The following is an 18,119-nucleotide window of genomic DNA, read 5'->3' on the forward strand; positions in this document are numbered from 1 at the left end:
TTAAAAGTACCCCACAAAAACGACAATCATCAATAAATGTATAAGACACAAGCACATAGATTCATTGGAACAAAAAATATAAAATAATTAAAACAGAATTTGTGTAATGATTCACACAATCTGGCGTGAGCATTATTTTTAATTAAATGAGTAATGTGATCTTGCATTTAAATCAATCCATCATTTAATATATTCAGTTGTCATGAATAGCATTATTCTTATTGATTAATGTTATTTAGTACCCATGGTACTAGAACACGAGTTTCAATTAGGGTGTTTTTGTTAGTTATGGTACTAGGGAAAAAAAGGGGTGCCCAAATGAAAAGGAAATGTTTGTTAAGTGATCAAATTAAGACAAAACTAATTTGAATGGTCAACATGAAACTTCATTTAAAGTTGAATGACCTACAGATTTTGATGGTTTATATATTCCAATTTCTTATCGATTTAATTATGTTTCAAATGTAACTCTATTACAAGGAGCATTCGTTAAGTCTTTCAATTAATTTTTTTTTTCCAAAAAGAATTACTTCGTTCCAGGAAAATTCATCGTGTCTTTCAAAAGTATTATAAGAAGTCAAAATATTCATTTAAGTAGGGAATTCAACGATACTAAACAACGGTAATAACAAGAATTAATCTACTTGTACATTGTTTTTGTACATTGTGGACGACATTCCCCTATGAGTAAGAAATATGACAGTGATATGCAGGGACGAATCTAGGATCAAAGTCCAACTAGGGCGGGTTGACTATTGACCGTTGACCGTCGAATGTTGTAATGGTCCAATCATTTATTAAAATTTGGTTATATAATATTAAAAGTTATTCAGTATATATGTAAATGAACTAAAACTTCAAATCATATACATATGAAAATCAAAATTCGCAAATATAATTTCATAGACACAAATTCCCAAATCGATAATCATTCTTCATTAAAACATAAATTACTTATCATAAATGACAATTCACAAACATAATTTCGTAAACATAAATTCCCTAATCAATAATCATAACTCATAAAACATAACAGCCTGTTTGGGAGTGATTTTTTTGCCCAAAAAATTGATTTTTTAAACATTATTTCACTATTTCAGCCGTCATATTTGACTTCTTCTCTCACATGTGGACCCCATTTTTCTTCTAACGATCAAAAAATCAATTCTCAAAATCATTCCTAAACAGGCCCTAAATTACTTATCATAAATCACAATTTGCAAACCTAATTTCATAAACATAAATTCCCAAAACAATAATCATAATATAATTAACAATTGAACATTCATTACTCAACATCAACAAGTCTAGTAGCCAACAAAATTAAAAAAAAAAAAAAATAGAGAGAAAGAGGGAGAAAGAGTCACCAGTCACTAGAGAAACTCACGGCACTCGGACTTGGCTCGACAGTCGGTAGGCGACAGTGGAAGTTGCAAAACATGGAAATTGCACAAAACATGGAAATATGGAATACCTTCATATTAATTATTAACCCTAAAACAATTTCAATTTAACAAAAAAATTATTTCTATTTCTATTTCTATTTCTAGTAAATTGCACAAAAATAAATCCAATTTTTTCAAATAGATCACAGATGGAAACTTTATATTTACCCTAAAACAAATTCGTGTTGATTATTGTAAAATTTAAATTTGATGATTAACATAAATTTTCGCTCTGTGTTGACTTGATTAGATGTCTAAATATCTAATAACACTGAACCTTAGTACTTACGTGAATTTTCTAAAAGCAGAGATTCCGAAATTGCGTCAAATGTCCAAACTCCAATGAATCTGTGTTGTTGCCTCTTCTTCAAATTTGAACTGAAATTGAAATTATAGAATGGAATGGAGTGCGTCGTGTGGATTGGAGAGTGGCGAACGGAGGAAAAGCAAAAAAGGGTTTGGCTTTCTCTTTCACAATTTGGGGATTGGATTTGAAAAAAAAAAAAGAAGAAGAAAAGGAAGAAGAAGAAGAAAAGGGATTGTCGTCTTCATTCTGTCATCTTCGTCCCCTCTTCAGCCAGCTCTACAACTCCTCCATTTGCTACCCGGTGGCTCTCAAGACTCCGATGGAGCCAGTACGCGCGACCGTGACCCCTCGTCGGGTGCTGGCTCCACGCCTGGTGATATGAGGAAGCGTGCTTAAAATCAATAGCTATGATTGCTATCATATCAAACAATGTCAAATTTAATGTCATCCATGATGCATATGTAGCAAAACTATAATAAAAACAATTATACTACATGTACATTATTCTTTAGATTTTTGTTTAAATTCTTACACACGGCACAATCACATCTTTTAATTTCCTCAACACCTTTTTACATTGCTGTCCAAATTGTGCTAGATAGGGAGGAATGTCATCCAAAGTACGAAGCACGATGTAAATATTTCTTAATTCTTATTTTAATATGGCTTAATAAAAGACCAAAAACTTTTAGGATGACAACAGAATGTTTGGTACAAAATTTAGGCCTTGTTTCAACCCAAAAAACTGATTTTTTTTTTTTTTTACCGTTATTTCACTATTTCAGTAGTTATTTTTTACTTCTTCACTCACATGTGGCCCTCACTTTTCCTCTAACGATCAAAAAATCAACTCTCAAAATCACTAGCAAACGGACCCTTAAAATTAAAATATTAGATTGAACAAAAACTATGTTACGACAAAACTTTAAAATATGTTTCGGACAAAAACAAGAATGCCATGTGATACTGCCAGTACAATTTTCCAGTAGCAATCTTTGGCTTTATCCCTTTTTCTTTTCCAGGTAATGCCGGGTCAGTTTGCCATGACATGTATTTTTGCCTCCTGCATATTTGCTTTTAAATAAAACTACATAAATTTTTCTTAGAAAATTAATTTTTATGAAAACTTCCTATTCCCAAAGTATTTTTAAAGAAATTTTTTAATAATTCAACAATCCCACGGAGCAAATTAAATTCCGACACCGACATCTAACGATTGTGATGGAAAAGGTGGAAAGTTCATTGACATAAAGGATGAGAGTATGGTGTTGGCCGTAGTCGCGGCCACAACAGCCGCTACTGAAGTAGTTGTAGTGGCTGCGAATGAAAGTGAATGCGACCGAGATAACCGAGCTAGTGGAGGTGGTGGTTGTGGGGCTACACCTGTAACAACTGGTGGGGAGAGAAACAGTGGTGGTACTTTGCAAGGTTGTTGTTGCAGTGATGGTCATGGAAGAGAAGGAGGCGACTACGATTGTTGCGATGGTTGTTGAGGTTGAATATTGTGGTGCCTTGAAATTTTGTTCCCATGTGATATTAAAAGTTACCCTTTACCAATCTTTGTAAATTTTATTTTTTTGCCCTCGTTTGACCCCCATTTTGTGAAAATGAAAATGGGTGGAATGATATTTTAAAAAAAAAAAGAGTAATTGAAAAAGAAAAAAAAAATTTCAGTTTATATTTAATATTATTTTATAGAAGATTGTGTGATTGAAAATTAGAGAGAAAAAAATGAAATGTAATGGAATGAAAATTAATGGGAGTTAAATGGGTTTGTCTGTTTAAATTTTTCTATAAATAAAATGTTTTTCTCTCCTTATGTCCTTTCTTTATATTATTTTACTTAATTCGTAGAAGATAATATAATAAAGGAATTTGTGAGACTTAAAAAGTCATTAGTTAAACGTGATTAAAAGGAAAATGAGAGAGAGAAAATGGCGATCTATCTCTATCCGCACTAACTCCAAATCTCTATTCCATTAGCCCCAATAAAATTTAAGCATTTTTAGTCGTAGATTGCATTTATCGTCTCTCAGCGTGATTTTATGAGTTCCAATGTTCTTCTACTTATATATCCCTATTTGACTTTCATTTTCTAAAGTTAATTTTTCCTTTAATTCATTTTCAATCATACGTTTTATGAAGCGCACAACTTTTATCAATTTTTTAATTATACATTTCATCATTCCTTATATATATATATATATATATATATATATATATATATATATATATGTATATGTATATGTATATGTATATGTATATGTATATGTATGTATGTAACTTTTGAGCTAAATTAAACAGAAGTTCAGTGTGCTAACGTTACATTTTCAAAAGAAAAAAAAGTACAACTATCCGAGTAGGCATCTATAAACACTTCTACGAGCTTTTATTATGGGGTAATTTCATTCTAATATTATTCAAAATCACTAACGGTGCTTCGATAGTTGATTGTCGACTAAAATAATTTATTCTTTCTTCACTTTTTTTTCTTTTTTTAAATACTGATGAAAATATCATCCACGATGTTATCGACAATCACTAATAGTGCTTCCATTAGTGATTATTGATGAAGAAAAATTCATTCACTTTCTTTTATATTTTCTCTTCAATATAACATCATAAAATAGAATACAGTTAACTTTATTTTTAACATAACAAATATAATGTAAGTTAAGAAAATTTAAGTATTATATTATATTAAAGTTTTGCTAGAAATCGTTTTTTTTTCCTTTCGTATTTCAATAAAAGTAGTGGTTGAAAAGTTGATAAAAAATTATGAATTACATATATAATATATGATTAAAATCAATTGTTAACATTGATTTATATTTTCATCAACCTTTTTAACAAAACCCGATATGGACTAAATAACGTGTATTTAATAAATGGAATAAGTTAAATCGAACCCTTGATACAATTTGTATTGTCATCCTGAATCGTGTTGTTTGGCCAGGCTTAAAGCCAGGGCCAAATTCACTTCTATTGGAGGGGTGTACCATGCCTTTAACTTTGATCACTTAGTTTTATTCTTTCGCCCCCGTTTGGCCTCCATTTTTTGAAGTAAAAATGGGTGGAAGAGTGTTTTCTTTTGAAAAATGAGTAGTTGAAAAATTGTATGGTTGAAAATAAGAAAAAAAAATGAAATGTAATGTAATTTAATGTAGGGGGTTTCATCCTTGTTGATTCGAACATCTTTGAAAACGGAATAATAAATTAAAACACGAAAATCTGACTTATTTAATAATCAAACAACATAAATCAAGCAAACATCTAACGTGTCAACGAATAAGATGATGACCATAACCCACTAATTTAACTCTTGTTTTCTCAAATCCTTGACCACGTGGGAGTAAAATAATATCTTTCAATCACGTGTAATATGACCTTACATCTGGAATAGCTTATGAAGAGTCGTATATTAATTGCTTGTTTGAAATAATTTATTGTCAAGTAAAATAATTTAACTCCGTATTTCTCAAATTTAACCCTCGATAAAGAGAAATGTTTTCAGTACAAATTTTTTTAATAGATTTTATACAGGAAACATAGCTGTCTTAGAAGGATTAGCTGTTGCCAAAAATAGTTTTTGGTAACAGAAAATCACAGGGAGATAGTTGTTTCCTTGTATAAAATCTGATAAAAAAAATTTGGACCTACAAAATATTGCTCGATAAATTTTAATTGCATGTAATATACCCTTACATCTAGAATAGCTCATGAAGAGGTGTATGTGGTGTATTAATTGCTTGTTGAAATAATTTAAAAACTTGTTAAAAAATGATATTAAAGTTAATCATTAATTGTAATAGTACATTTTGTCTAATTCACAACTTTTATCAATTAAATATTTTAATAATTTTTATCAAAATTTACTGAAATTTTTATAAAACGAAAACCTCTAAATGTTCTTTTTGTTCATATCGCTCAAGCTCAACATTCCAAAAATTTCGAAAGGGTGTACAATAGACTAGTGTATATATTTATGACACACGTTAGGAATTTTAAATTGGAAAATGTCATTTGTACATAATTATTCATTTAACAGAAATTTGCCATATAGTCACTTGTGCGGGCCCCTACTTTTATTAAAAAACTGGCATAAAATCATCTAGACCCCACCAATGCGAGTGATCTGTGACTTTTCTGTGAGTTTCACGCTCCTTTTAAATTACATAGTCCCATCTATCTTCACTCGGTGGTGGGCCCTCTGGCTAATTGTTTAGTATATTAAATTGAACCCTCCTACTTAAATTAATGATAATTATCACTAACTCAGAGATACAATCAACGATCAAAAAAGAAAAGAAAATGTGTTTTACTGTAATGATTGTCAAGTTATTACCACAAACAATCAAAATTGTCACTTCCTTTGACACAATAAATAATCGGGCAAATTCTATTAGAGGTTACTCAACTTCTAGGTTTACATCGGCTGGTCAATCAATTTCAACTTATTTTATTTTGGTTATTCGACTTGTCTTTTATTGGATCATGACATTATACCAATTAAAACTAATCGCCATAAATGTGCAGTTAAAAAAAGTAAAAACGAGTTCCACGTAAAATGAAACAATAAGTAAGATGTAAGCTACTTATTTAATTTACGTAAATCACTAATTATTTGGCGTTCATATCTCATAAGTCCTGAACTTATATGCTAAAACACATAGCTTGCTTATTGAATGCTACATCAACTTAAATTTTGCCTTAACACAATCGATCACATCCTAATTTGTATGAAAAAGTAACTATTGATATGTTGTTATATAAGCGTTCGACCACACTTTCAGTTAATGATATAAGACAACATCAATCCCCGAAGCTATTTTAACTAAAACTAGGAATTGCTAAATGGTCTGTATGTTCTTGTCTCATCCCTCTATGAAAGTAAACTGGACGAGAAAGGAAGATATTTTAATCTCACTTCTATCATGTTCTCACTCTGACTCCCGAAAATCCCACTATGATGGGACGAGGTCACATTAAGCCCTATTTGGTATTAATAAAAATCTAGATTTTAATTTAAGTCAAAATCAACAATTAATTTTAAAACATATTTTATGAGCCCTAAAATTTTTAAATCACACATTTTATTAACTTTTATAAAAATTTACTAAAAATTAAATTTTAATCCACACTAGACAAGTGATAAATAAAACTTATAACTTGAGCACCTTCAAAAATATAGGAGTTAAATTAAATTCAATAGCTGAAAAACCTACCATTTTAGGGCTTGTTTGGGAGTTCTTTCCACTGATTTTGATTGATATTGGGTGGTATCATTCACGAGGAGTTCGAAAAATTGACGTACGTTAATTTTTTTGAACACTAGTTTTGGATGGTTTAAAAACTTCCCAAATTTGGTGAATTGCAATTTTAATTGATTTTCTCAACCAACCAAATCGATAGGTTTTGATTGCTTCTCATGTTATATTATAATTTTACTATCTATACAATAATTATTTTCAATCGACATACTTTATTCAAAACTAACTTGTAAATAAAAATATATTAAGCCATTGTTTGATCCTTATTCATTTCAAAATATATTTTATTATTCTCTTAATTTTAATCATATATTTTTCAATAAAATAATATTATATGCAAACACGAAACTTTCATTATTACTTAACTATATATTTTTCATCAAATCACTATTCTAAAATGTATTTTAGACAAAAAAAAGGTGATCAAACAACCTCTAACTAAAAATTTATTTAGAAGCAAAAAATTAATTTATAATTAAAAAATTAATTACGAGATAAAAAATGTTTGAGCTCAATTAAATTGGAAAAAATGCATTTTGAAATAGTTGATTCGTGGAGAATTGCAGTTAAAAAATAAGGAAAAATTTTAAATTTACTTGTAATATTATTGAAAAATATGTAGCTGAAAAGAAGAGAGAGAAAAATACATTTTGGAAAAAATAGAAATCAAACAAGGCAAAATAAATACTACTAATTAAATAAAAATTCACTTATAAAATATAAAAAGTTATTTATAAGTAAAAACTTTACTGAAAATTTATTTATAAGTGCAAAATTAACTTATAATTGAAAAGTTGACTTCTTAGTAAAAGATACTAACTTAAAATTTTAATTAAATATCTAACTTCATTTAACTTTTTAAGTTAAATATTAATTTATACTTAAAAAAAAAATTACTTATAAATAAAATATCACTTATGAATAAAAAATTCATATAAAAAACTACAAATTAAAAAGGTCACCAAGATGCACATATATTGTGCCCTTGTTTGAGTTTCATTCTAGTTAAAAAATTCATTTTTGAATAATGTATCGATGGAAATGTGTGGTTGAAGTAGGATTATATCACTTTCAAAGAATATATTTTGATGGAAAAAATGGGCCGGAAGGGCATAATTTTCCATTTTTAAAAAAATTTCAAAATCAATCAATAATAAACTCTCTTATAGGTTGAATTATTTTAAAAATGGCAACTAAAAGTATTCAAAATCGATGCTCATGCCTTGGAGGAGGGTGTGTTTTCTCGACGGTACCTTCCCCAGACAGTACACCGACTTTCTCTCTCATCTTTGCTCGCTTGTAAATTCACTCCTTGTGTATGGTCATAATCATTGGAGATTGATCAGCAGTGACGAACTCTGATTGTGGTGCTGGGATGACAGATGAACAGGCATGCCAAATGGTAAAAGATATTCGAAATTTCCTTTTTCTTTTTGGGGTTTCCGCCATTAATAAACAACGTGACTGCCGTTGCAAAGCATGTTGTGTTGCAGTTGGCACTTTTTTTGGATATTTTATTCATTTTTTATGATTTGAACTGTATGGATCTTTGTGAAGCTTTTTCTCTCTCTACAAACACGGCTACGCAAAGACAAAATGTGCATGTACGGAGAATCCCACTCTCCCTCTCTCTCGGCTGTGGAGGGTTGAGGGTGAAATGAGTTTCATGAATGGACTCTCTCTGGGGTTGTGACGGGTTTAGTGAATGGGGTTTTCTATTTTAATTATATATCAGTACTTTTTTTTTTCTTTTCAAGTTCTTGGACCTAGCACTAAAAGTTACGTGGCTCTGCACAAATACTTTTATGTTTCGTGTGAGAGAAATTGAAGATTTTAATCAAATAATGATATAACGGGTGATTTTTGTTTAGATTCTGTATACATTTCTCGATCTTCACGTTGAGAAACGCAAATGGTAAAATGGCGTTGCTTGCCAAAAAATGATGAAACTTTAGCTGGTATTTGTGCTGTATTTTACTTTATGTAATTATTAATTTGTTTTTATATTCCGTGATTCTTTGGATTTTTTTTGTTTTTTCTTGTTAAATAAAAATTGGTACTGGATGAATTTATTTGTTTAAGTCCATCTCCCCCCTTGAAAAAGGAGATGGGTTTCTTGGAATTTGAAAATTTGATTATGAACATGCCGTGTTATGCTTGTTTTCCAGTGTTTTTTAAAAGCTTGAAATGATAGGAAAAAGTTCAAGTAATGGTAGCTTCAGCAGTCTTTTGAACATGTTCGCTAAAAGAATCATTATTCCTGATGGTACTTTGCGTCTGTACTTGAAAGTTGGTATGAAATGATTAATGGGTTTGACTGGTGTTACGTCTACTTGTGATACTTTTCCTCCTTTCAATTCTTTGGAATTTCTCACCTCCTCTTGATCTTAAGAATTTAGAAATTGTTAGGGTTTATAGTTTGAAGTTTATAGGTTCGTCAGTTTGTTAAGTGGAGTTAAATCAATCTATGGATCAATATGCTTCGATTGGATCTAGAAGTTCCAGACCACAAGGCTGGTATGCAAACATAACGAAATTGCCTTTCATTCTTATTTTTAGGATTGCACTTGCGTTGGCTTCGTTTTTGTTATGTCAGCTCCAAAAGAACAAATTGCCCTTTTTTCTAGTTCTTGGAATTTGTTTGAGGATTTTTTCTAACGTCTAAATTTTTGTAGAACGTTTACAACATGCTTACTCTTGAAGAAATTTTATCCTTTTCTAAAATAGTAAATCGATTCCAACTTAGAATGACTCCTAATTTCCTCTCTTGTCCTTTTCCAAGTTTGTCAAATTGACTGAAGTCGTCTTCTTCCATGGTCCCATTGGTGAAGGATGGACGCAGGGGTGTCATGGGCTGGACGATGAGAGCAAAGGGTAGGGGTGGGGTGCAGATGCAGGGAGCTCTTTTGCGTGATAACAAAATGGACTTATTTGTGTTTCTTTGTAGCATTTATATCTTTCCCCTTGTGTTTGTATACGCATTTGTCAACATTCTGCAAGTAAATGATGATTTTTCTGTTAAAGTCTTCCATTTCTACCCAATTAATTTTGAGTCTGGATGTTCTTTTTTGGTGGGAATTGTTTGCTTTCGTCTTGATTACTAACAAGAGACAATAAGTAGAGGAGTCAGTGCTGTGAGGGCCAAAGTTGTTTAGTTTATCCTTTGAAGCTGGAGACACCTTTAACAATCCTCAAGCTGCTCAGGAGTGTTCAAACAATGAGCCTTCCCCTAATCATTCTGTTATATGTAGATATTTATAGACAGTTAGCTGATTTAAGTCTCTCCTTTTCTAGTTCAGTACACTTTATGTTGAACTATCACATTATCAATTTGCTGCACTTCTTCACCATCTTTGTTTTGCCTTTATTTCTCTGAAACAAATACACTTTTGTGGTTTGAATGCATCAGAATAGCAGGCCTGGGCCCTTTCTAGTGACTGATAAAATTTTCCAAGTTTTTTATCTTCGTAGTTTTCACAATATTACTTTTTTCTTTGAAGCAGTACAGGATATAGAAAGAGGACATTGTCGAAGGGAAATCAATCATGCAATTCTATTTTTATTTATTTTTATTTTTAATTTTTAATTTTTTTCCGCGCGCACTCTCTTTGGTTGCTTTCAATTTAATCTTGGGCGTTTGCATTATAAAAATACTGATTGTGTGAATTCTATTAAATTAGTTTTTGAAAAATAACATTCAGGCAAACTAAGGTTAATTCAGACTGTCTTTGTCTCAGCAGATCTTTAACTTTTCACGATTTTGAAATTCAACCTACTTTCTTAAGTTTCTGAAAGTATCATTTACTGTGTTGCCCATGATATTTCTTGGTTTTATCATTGTTTTGATAAATAGACTTCCAATTATTGTGAACAATCCTTCTAATGATTTTCAAACTTCGAAAAGAAATCAAATGCCATATTTCATGTTCTTGAAATGTTTAATATGTAATTCTCTAAGTTTCATTAAGTTTTGCTTTGTATTCAAAGGTCTTACTTCTTCATACATAACATTGGCCATCTAATAGCATATTAATTTTTTCATTATTCTTTTTGTGTTTATGAATATGCTGACAACGCGTGACTTATGCACATGATTAACTTTTATAATATTTTGAGAAATTCTGTTGCTACTTCTATGTAATCTGTTAAGGTTTTTGACGCCTCTCTCCTGACTCCCAGGATGGATGTTGCTATATATGTGGTGATATTGGCTTTGCTGAGGCATTAGTTACTTGCTCTCATTGTAAAGAAATTAATGAGCATTTGTAAGACAGCTCTCTCTATCTCCATGTTGTGTGTGTGTGTGTCCATGCATGCTGGGGGATAATTTTTAATTTCTCACTAGACTTGCTGCAATGAAGAAATCTATTCCTCCAGTGTATCTGGTGCTTTTAAGCATAATTTTACTCTGCGCTTTTAGCTAGAATAACAAGTTCAGGAAATTTTGTAATTCTTTGGGTATTATGTATTATAGTCAACTTTTATATATTTATCTAGGTATTGCATGCAAATGTATTTTGAGAAGTACCCGACAGAATGGTATTGCGACGAATGTGAGCATAGAGCTGTATCAGTTTCCACAGCATCTTGTCCAAGGGGAGACTTACCGAGAGGGTCAAAGTTAATAAACTTTGGGACAGTGCGCCATGATGCTACCCCTTCTTTGACGAGTAGAAAATTATCAAATGAAACAAGACAGGGTTCTGTTAACTTGGAAAAGAAGGTAGCAACTAGGAGTACAAAATATATCCCTGTTACAGAGGCCATAAAGCTCTCGTCAGGAGCCCCAAAAAGTCTGTCCCCTAAGAAGGTCACTCGTCACACAATCCCTCCACAACTCAAGACTGAGGTGAATTTACTTGGGAGAACTTCTATCAAGCCCCAAACGATACCCGTGAAGTTCTCTGCGTATCTGGATAAAGCAAAGTTTGCTTCAGGTCCTTCACAGAAGTTAAAGCCTCAAAAACATGGCAATGTTGAGATCTCTTGGCGACAGCAGCAGTCTAAAGAACTCAGAGGTGATTACTTTGTTCTATAAGATTGAATTCAAGCGTTTGATATACATATGTTTAGCTTACGTTCGGTATAAAAAGTTTTCTTAATAAGTAAATCTAAGTTTTTAAATTAGTTTTTTCTTTTACTGGCTAAAGTTTAAAATAAGCCCTTGTTTGAGCCATATTATTTCTATAAGAATGCATTTTTGAATAGTATATTGATGGAAAACACGTGATTAAAAAATAAAGAAAAATTTTGGATTTACGTGTAATATTATTTTATTAAATAATGTATGGTTGAAACGATGTCCAATCACTGTTTAAGAATGTGGGTCAAACAGGGCCTATGTTACTTATTCACACTAGCTTACTTTTAAAGTAAGCAACTTTACTTAAAAATAGGTGAAAAAAATAACATATCCAAATATGTTTGGAAACCAAAGATTTTACTTATGTTAGCTGAACATGCTAAGCTAATTTACTTTTGCCGAATACTAATACTTTTTGGATAAAGTACACGCAAGGGTTGCAAGGATTCAATATTAAATATGGTAATGGTATTACCTTCTCTCAGAATGTGAGGAGATGATAAGTCTTGGATTTCATAGCTTATACAAATCAATAGAGTTGCAGATGATTGTTGAACTCAAAATTTCTTTCAATATTACCACCATCATAATGTGACAAGAAGATTAGGTCTTGTATTTTATAACTTATACTAATCAATAGAGTCTTATCAGTAATATCTGCTTCAGTTAATAAATCTGAAACCTTATGAATTTTTGGGTGAACTCTAGTTTAATAATCACATTAGATAATATTAATGTACTAAATGCTTTATGATCTCATTATAAGTGCTAAGATCAGTGAATGTCATTCAAGCTGCTCCAACTCCTATTCATGAACATGTTCAGAAGGAACGGACTGCAGAAATCGTAAATGCAATCAAGAAACTCTCACCTACATCTTTACCATCAGCGTCTCGCCCAGTAGTTATCTCAGGCAAGATCATTTCTCTGTTCTTTTCTTGATTCTGCCAATTTGCTACTGAAGTACGATTTGTGTGAATAAAATTCATCAATTTCATGATGTTGAAGTGAATAAATAAAATGTCCGTAGTACTGATATTATGATAAAGATTCACGGATATTTTATTATGGGAGGATAATAATTAAAATCTGAGATGCAATTGAGTGGCGTGAGTTTATAATCATTCATTTGTCAGGAATGTGGGCTTTAAAATACTTTTATATAAAGGAAGACAGTTATAGCTCGTAGTTTCCATTTTGAAAACCACAAGATTTTAATGTTTATTGTAATGAAAAGAGAAATCTGCCATTCAGCCTTACAAACTTGTTATTGGCAGTTGGTACGTGAAATGCTTCAATACTATTTTCATTTTGTAGTAATATCATAAGTAATTCTGTTGACTTTGAAATTCATGTAATGTGATCCGACTCATTTTTCCCGAGATCAAACTTGTCTATGGTATGATTACTCGAATATAGGTAGATCATCATATTAATTACACCAATTTATGATTATGGAATTGACGTAGGACATATTGGAAAAAAAATACTAATAGAAATAGAATATTCTAATTTCGAATTGGGCCCATAAGACCATTCTGGAAAAAAAAAAACGACTAGAGGAACAATATACGCGACTATGCCGTGACGTACGATGAATTTCGGCTATTTGAGTTCGTTTAGGACCCGAAAACTGATTTTTAAAGTTTTGTCGCTATTTTTGTCAATTCGTGTATGTTGGGTTTTTTGCAATTTTAGTTTGTTTAAACTTTGTTTTCATTACTTTTAGTTGTTTTAAATTACGTTTTCATATAAATCCTTATAAATAAAGGGTCAATTTATTTATTTATTTATTTATTTTTTTTCATCATCAATAAAATTCGTGAAATTTTCTCTCTCTTTAATTTGGTGATTCCAAATTTCGTGAACTCAAGGTTTTTGCTTGAATTCCTTTTTCTCGCTGCGTCAAGAATCAAATGGAAAAGTGAACTATATGTAGTTATGTCGCCACAACACTCTACGGGTTTGAAATTAGTATAGCACAACTAAATGCAAGGTCTAATGGAAAATATTAAAGGAACATGACAATCTTATGGAAAATTTTACGTACATTATTTCACATTCTGACATCACAATATATTTAAAAATAAGTACAAAATATGAAGAGTATACGAGAGAGAACATGTAGTGTGCCTATGAGAGTAATATGGGAGAAATGCTACAAAAGTGCCATATGTTCAATAATTGTATTAAAACTATGAAAAATATTCTTAGAATTCATGCTATAAGTTTTATGCTGGCTGTCAACTCATTGCAACCCTCCCCTGGTTTGGGACTGGCTGTCAGAAACACAAGTGGAGTTACCGAAACTATGAGATGAAAGAAAATCCAAAGAGAGCTGAGAGAGGGGTTCTAATTGGAAATATGTACTTATTCATACACAAATACAATGGCACTGTTCTTCTTAGTATAAACTTTGAAGTGATATCACAGCCTGTCGTATAAAACATTCAACTTTTGATTGAAAGTAGTTGATAAAATTATGTTGAGGTTATGACAATGCTTTGTACTCAAGTGAAGATCTATTTCAGGAAGTGATGGTTGTCCTAATGTGGAGCCAGGGATTTCTAATGCTGAGAATGTGAATGATAGTATTCTGCCAGATGTAGAACCGAGGACTTCTGATGATGAGAATGCTAACAATGGTATTCGGCCTGATGTGGAGCCAAAAATTTCTAATACTTCAAAGGTGTTACCCAATGTAGAGCCAAGGATGACGAATGCTGAGAACGTGAACAGTAGTATTCTGCACTTTGTGGAGCCAAGGACTTCTAATGCTGAGAACCTGAATAGTAGTATTCTGCCCTATGCAGAACCAAGGACTTCTAGTGCTGCAAACGTGAACAATATTCTTCCCTATGTAGAGCCAAGGGCTTCTACTGTTGACAACATGAATAATAGTATTCTGCCTTATGTGGAGGTATCTACAAGTAATCCTGCTATACGTACCGTGTGGATGTAAGTTGCCTACTCTTCCTAACCAATGTTTTTGAAAATTTCTTTCTCTATCAGTACTTGTTGGAGATAATTCAAAATAATATATTGTTCAACAGGAAAGGTGTTCGGGGAGTTTAGTGGCATAGAGTCTATGAGGTTCAAGATATGGTGTGTGTGTGTGTGTGTGGGGGGGGGGGGGGGGTTTTGGGGGAAGAAGTAAGCATGGATTGAACCAGGTCATCCTAATACTATCACAAATTCTCTCGATAAGGATCATTGTTAGTTGCTGTATCTACATCTGATCTTTCCTTTTATATTAACATGATTTTCTCCCTGGCCTTATTAATTGGAAACTATTTATTATACCCTTTCTCAGTATCCAATTTGGACCGACCAATATGCAAGCCTCTGATTTGATGGGTTTTCCCAACTATATGGTCTCTTCAACGCACCTGGAGACGTTTATTAATTTTTAACTTCCTGTAGATTGTCAATGTGTGAAATGTGTTTGCAAGTAAAAAGTCACTGCAAAGGATCTGCCAATTTTACAACAGTTATTGTGCAATGATGAATCAGTAACATTTCACATTTTCACACTCCTGCAATCAATATGCTGAGCATTTTTTCCTTGGCTGCTTTTTAGGGGAAGCTTCAGTATTCATAATGGTTTTAGACACTGGACACTCAGTGATCCAATCCAAGCCCATCCTCCTGGAAAAGTTCATAGAAAGGTCTATGAATTCTCAATGCTATTGCCCGAAGTTCTTCATTTTGAGTTATTCCCTTGTAGAGAACTCTGGATGAACTTATTTCAGGCATATTGTCCGGATGGGAAAAACATTGGGCTTTACTTCTTTCCAAGCAACAGTGAAAGGTATATATCTACAATGTATTTGCGTAAATCCTGTTCCTCTTTCAACTTGCCATATGCTGTTTCATTACGTTTATTTATGTATTGTTATGTAGATCTAAGGATTACTTTTCCTTGCTGGTGTCTATGATTGAGAAAGACTTGGCCTTGAGGAAACAGATTGCTGACGTTGAACTGCTGTTATTTGCTTCCACTCGCCTGAGCCTGGATTGTCAACGTGAGTCTCGAGTCTCTAAATATGTTCAGCATTCTATTTTTGACAGATTTGTCTATTGACATTAGTGTTATTTTTCCTGCTTCTATGTCTAATACAGTTATGGAGCAGTTATGTATGAGGATAATATGTGTTTCAGCTTTTATCTGTCTATCAATATATAATATACTTCAATCTTCATGTTGGGTTGGGGGTTGATTGTACAACTATAATGAAAAGATGGAGTCTGACTTGCTCCCTTGTGAAGATTTGGGACTAAATTGCTATTGGGGAATAGATTGGGGGACCAACGGTGCAATGTTTCTTTGATCTTATATGATTGTCATGGCATATCTTTTGATCAAACTTCTTTTAGGTTCAGCTTAATGGCCTTGAATTTGCATTTCTGGATGTTTTCACAGGATGGAAAGGGAATTACTTCATTTGGGGATTCTTCCGTCGTGAAAAACGAGATGACACTGCATGCCAAGATAGATCCCTTACTTTGGATGAAAGACCTTCAGATGATGTGTGTGGAAGTTTTGATGGGGACAATAATGAGGTGATTGACATGGAAATAGACATGATTGGTGGAAAAGATGTAGGACAAACAGATATTTTTGTTCGTAGAGGGGAACAAGGAGGCTCTAGCAAAGAATCTACTACTGCCGCCTCACATGGTACGATGTAGTATTCCTTTTAAAAGTTTAAGATGTTAGAGATGAGGCACATTAATTCATTTAATTATGTCTTCAACATACGTCTCACATGCATGCTAAATTCATTTTCTATCAGATGCTTGATGCTTGCATGATATTTATAAATTCATGATGGCAGACTTGGAAATAAAACCTTTGTCTGTTCTCCAACTTGTCTGGGAGAAAATTATAATCTTCTTATAAATTGAAATCAAAGTAAAAACATTAATAGCCACACATTTACAACCCACTTATTTTCTATGCTTGAGATCCATTACTTTTCTTCATTATAATTCTATTATGAGCGTGTTTGGGAGTGATTTTGAGAATTAATTTTTTGACCATTAGAAGAAAAATGGGGTCCACCTGTGAAAGAAAAAGTCAAATACGATGGCTGGAATATGGAAATAACGGTCAAAAAATCAATTTTTAAGGGGGAAAAATCACTCACAAACAGGCTCAATATCTTCTCCCTGGCAAGTATATGTTTATCTATCTTATTTAAAAGTTTAAGCTATTGTAGAGAACAAATTATTTTATTTAAAACTCTCTCTCCTCTTTGTGACACTTGCATTCTTTCTCTTTAAAGTGGATTCTATAAAAGGAGGTCCTGCATTTGATGTCAAAAGCGTGAAACTAGAGGACTATCCCCCGGGATTTGCACAGGCATACTTGCAGAGAGTCTGGAGCTCCCGTGCTCATTGAAGAATGTCGCTGCCGATGCAGTATTAGACTCTGATAAATTAGATTGTAGCTCGTCCATGGCCTATTATGACAAAAGGTGAAGTGAGTTGATATGGCCTTGGCTTGTGTTTTGATGTTAGATTTAGACATGGAAATTAACAGAACCATTTTCTTAGCCGATTTACAGGTGGTTTTTAACATTTAAAAAATTACTTGGGACAATGTATGTTTTGTATATAGAACTGAGAATTCTTAATATTGTTAAGTTGGATTATTGACTAAAAATTAAAGTTTTTCTTCTTTAATATTGCTCAATTATTTAGCCGTACGTAAAAACATTCTATAAAAATGAGTGCATTTATTGATAAAATGTTAAAAATTATCTTGTCTATATACCATGACTTTTGCATTCAACTTTGGTGTGTATACATTATGGTTTCATATCTGAATGGCAGTAATCCATATTAATGAAGCTTTCTATGAAAATTGTTTATAAACAGTTTAATTTATAAATAGATAGAAAGGATCGGTGAATAAGTGGTAAACTTGTGGGTCTTTTAAAATGTGTAGGTCTTATTTATAAACATTTGCCAAACCTAGGTTTAATTCCGGTGGTTCTGTCAGTCAGGAT

The 18,119-nt window shown here is 32.1% G+C and overlaps 1 protein-coding gene across 6 annotated transcripts; it reads left to right on the forward strand.

Moving 5' to 3' along the window:
* Window positions 1-8,210: 8,210 nt before the first annotated feature.
* LOC111401589 lies at window positions 8,211-17,759 on the forward strand. 6 transcript variants are annotated; one of them, XM_023029394.1, is made up of 9 exons: window positions 8,211-8,424; window positions 11,202-11,287; window positions 11,520-12,040; window positions 12,872-13,018; window positions 14,637-15,063; window positions 15,686-15,916; window positions 16,009-16,130; window positions 16,529-16,786; window positions 17,394-17,759. In XM_023029394.1, the coding sequence occupies exons 1-9, from the start codon at window positions 8,398-8,400 to the stop codon at window positions 17,507-17,509; spliced, it is 1,935 nt and encodes a 644-aa protein (XP_022885162.1). In that variant the 5' UTR covers window positions 8,211-8,397; the 3' UTR covers window positions 17,510-17,759. The 6 variants fall into 6 exon arrangements, with proteins under 6 accessions (XP_022885162.1, XP_022885163.1, XP_022885164.1 ...); XM_023029395.1 differs by having other exon boundaries at window positions 12,884-13,018; XM_023029396.1 differs by having other exon boundaries at window positions 12,899-13,018.
* Window positions 17,760-18,119: the final 360 nt, after the last annotated feature.

This window comes from Olea europaea, chromosome 10, assembly GCF_002742605.1.
Source record: "Olea europaea var. sylvestris chromosome 10, O_europaea_v1, whole genome shotgun sequence".
NCBI lineage: Eukaryota > Viridiplantae > Streptophyta > Magnoliopsida > Lamiales > Oleaceae > Olea > Olea europaea.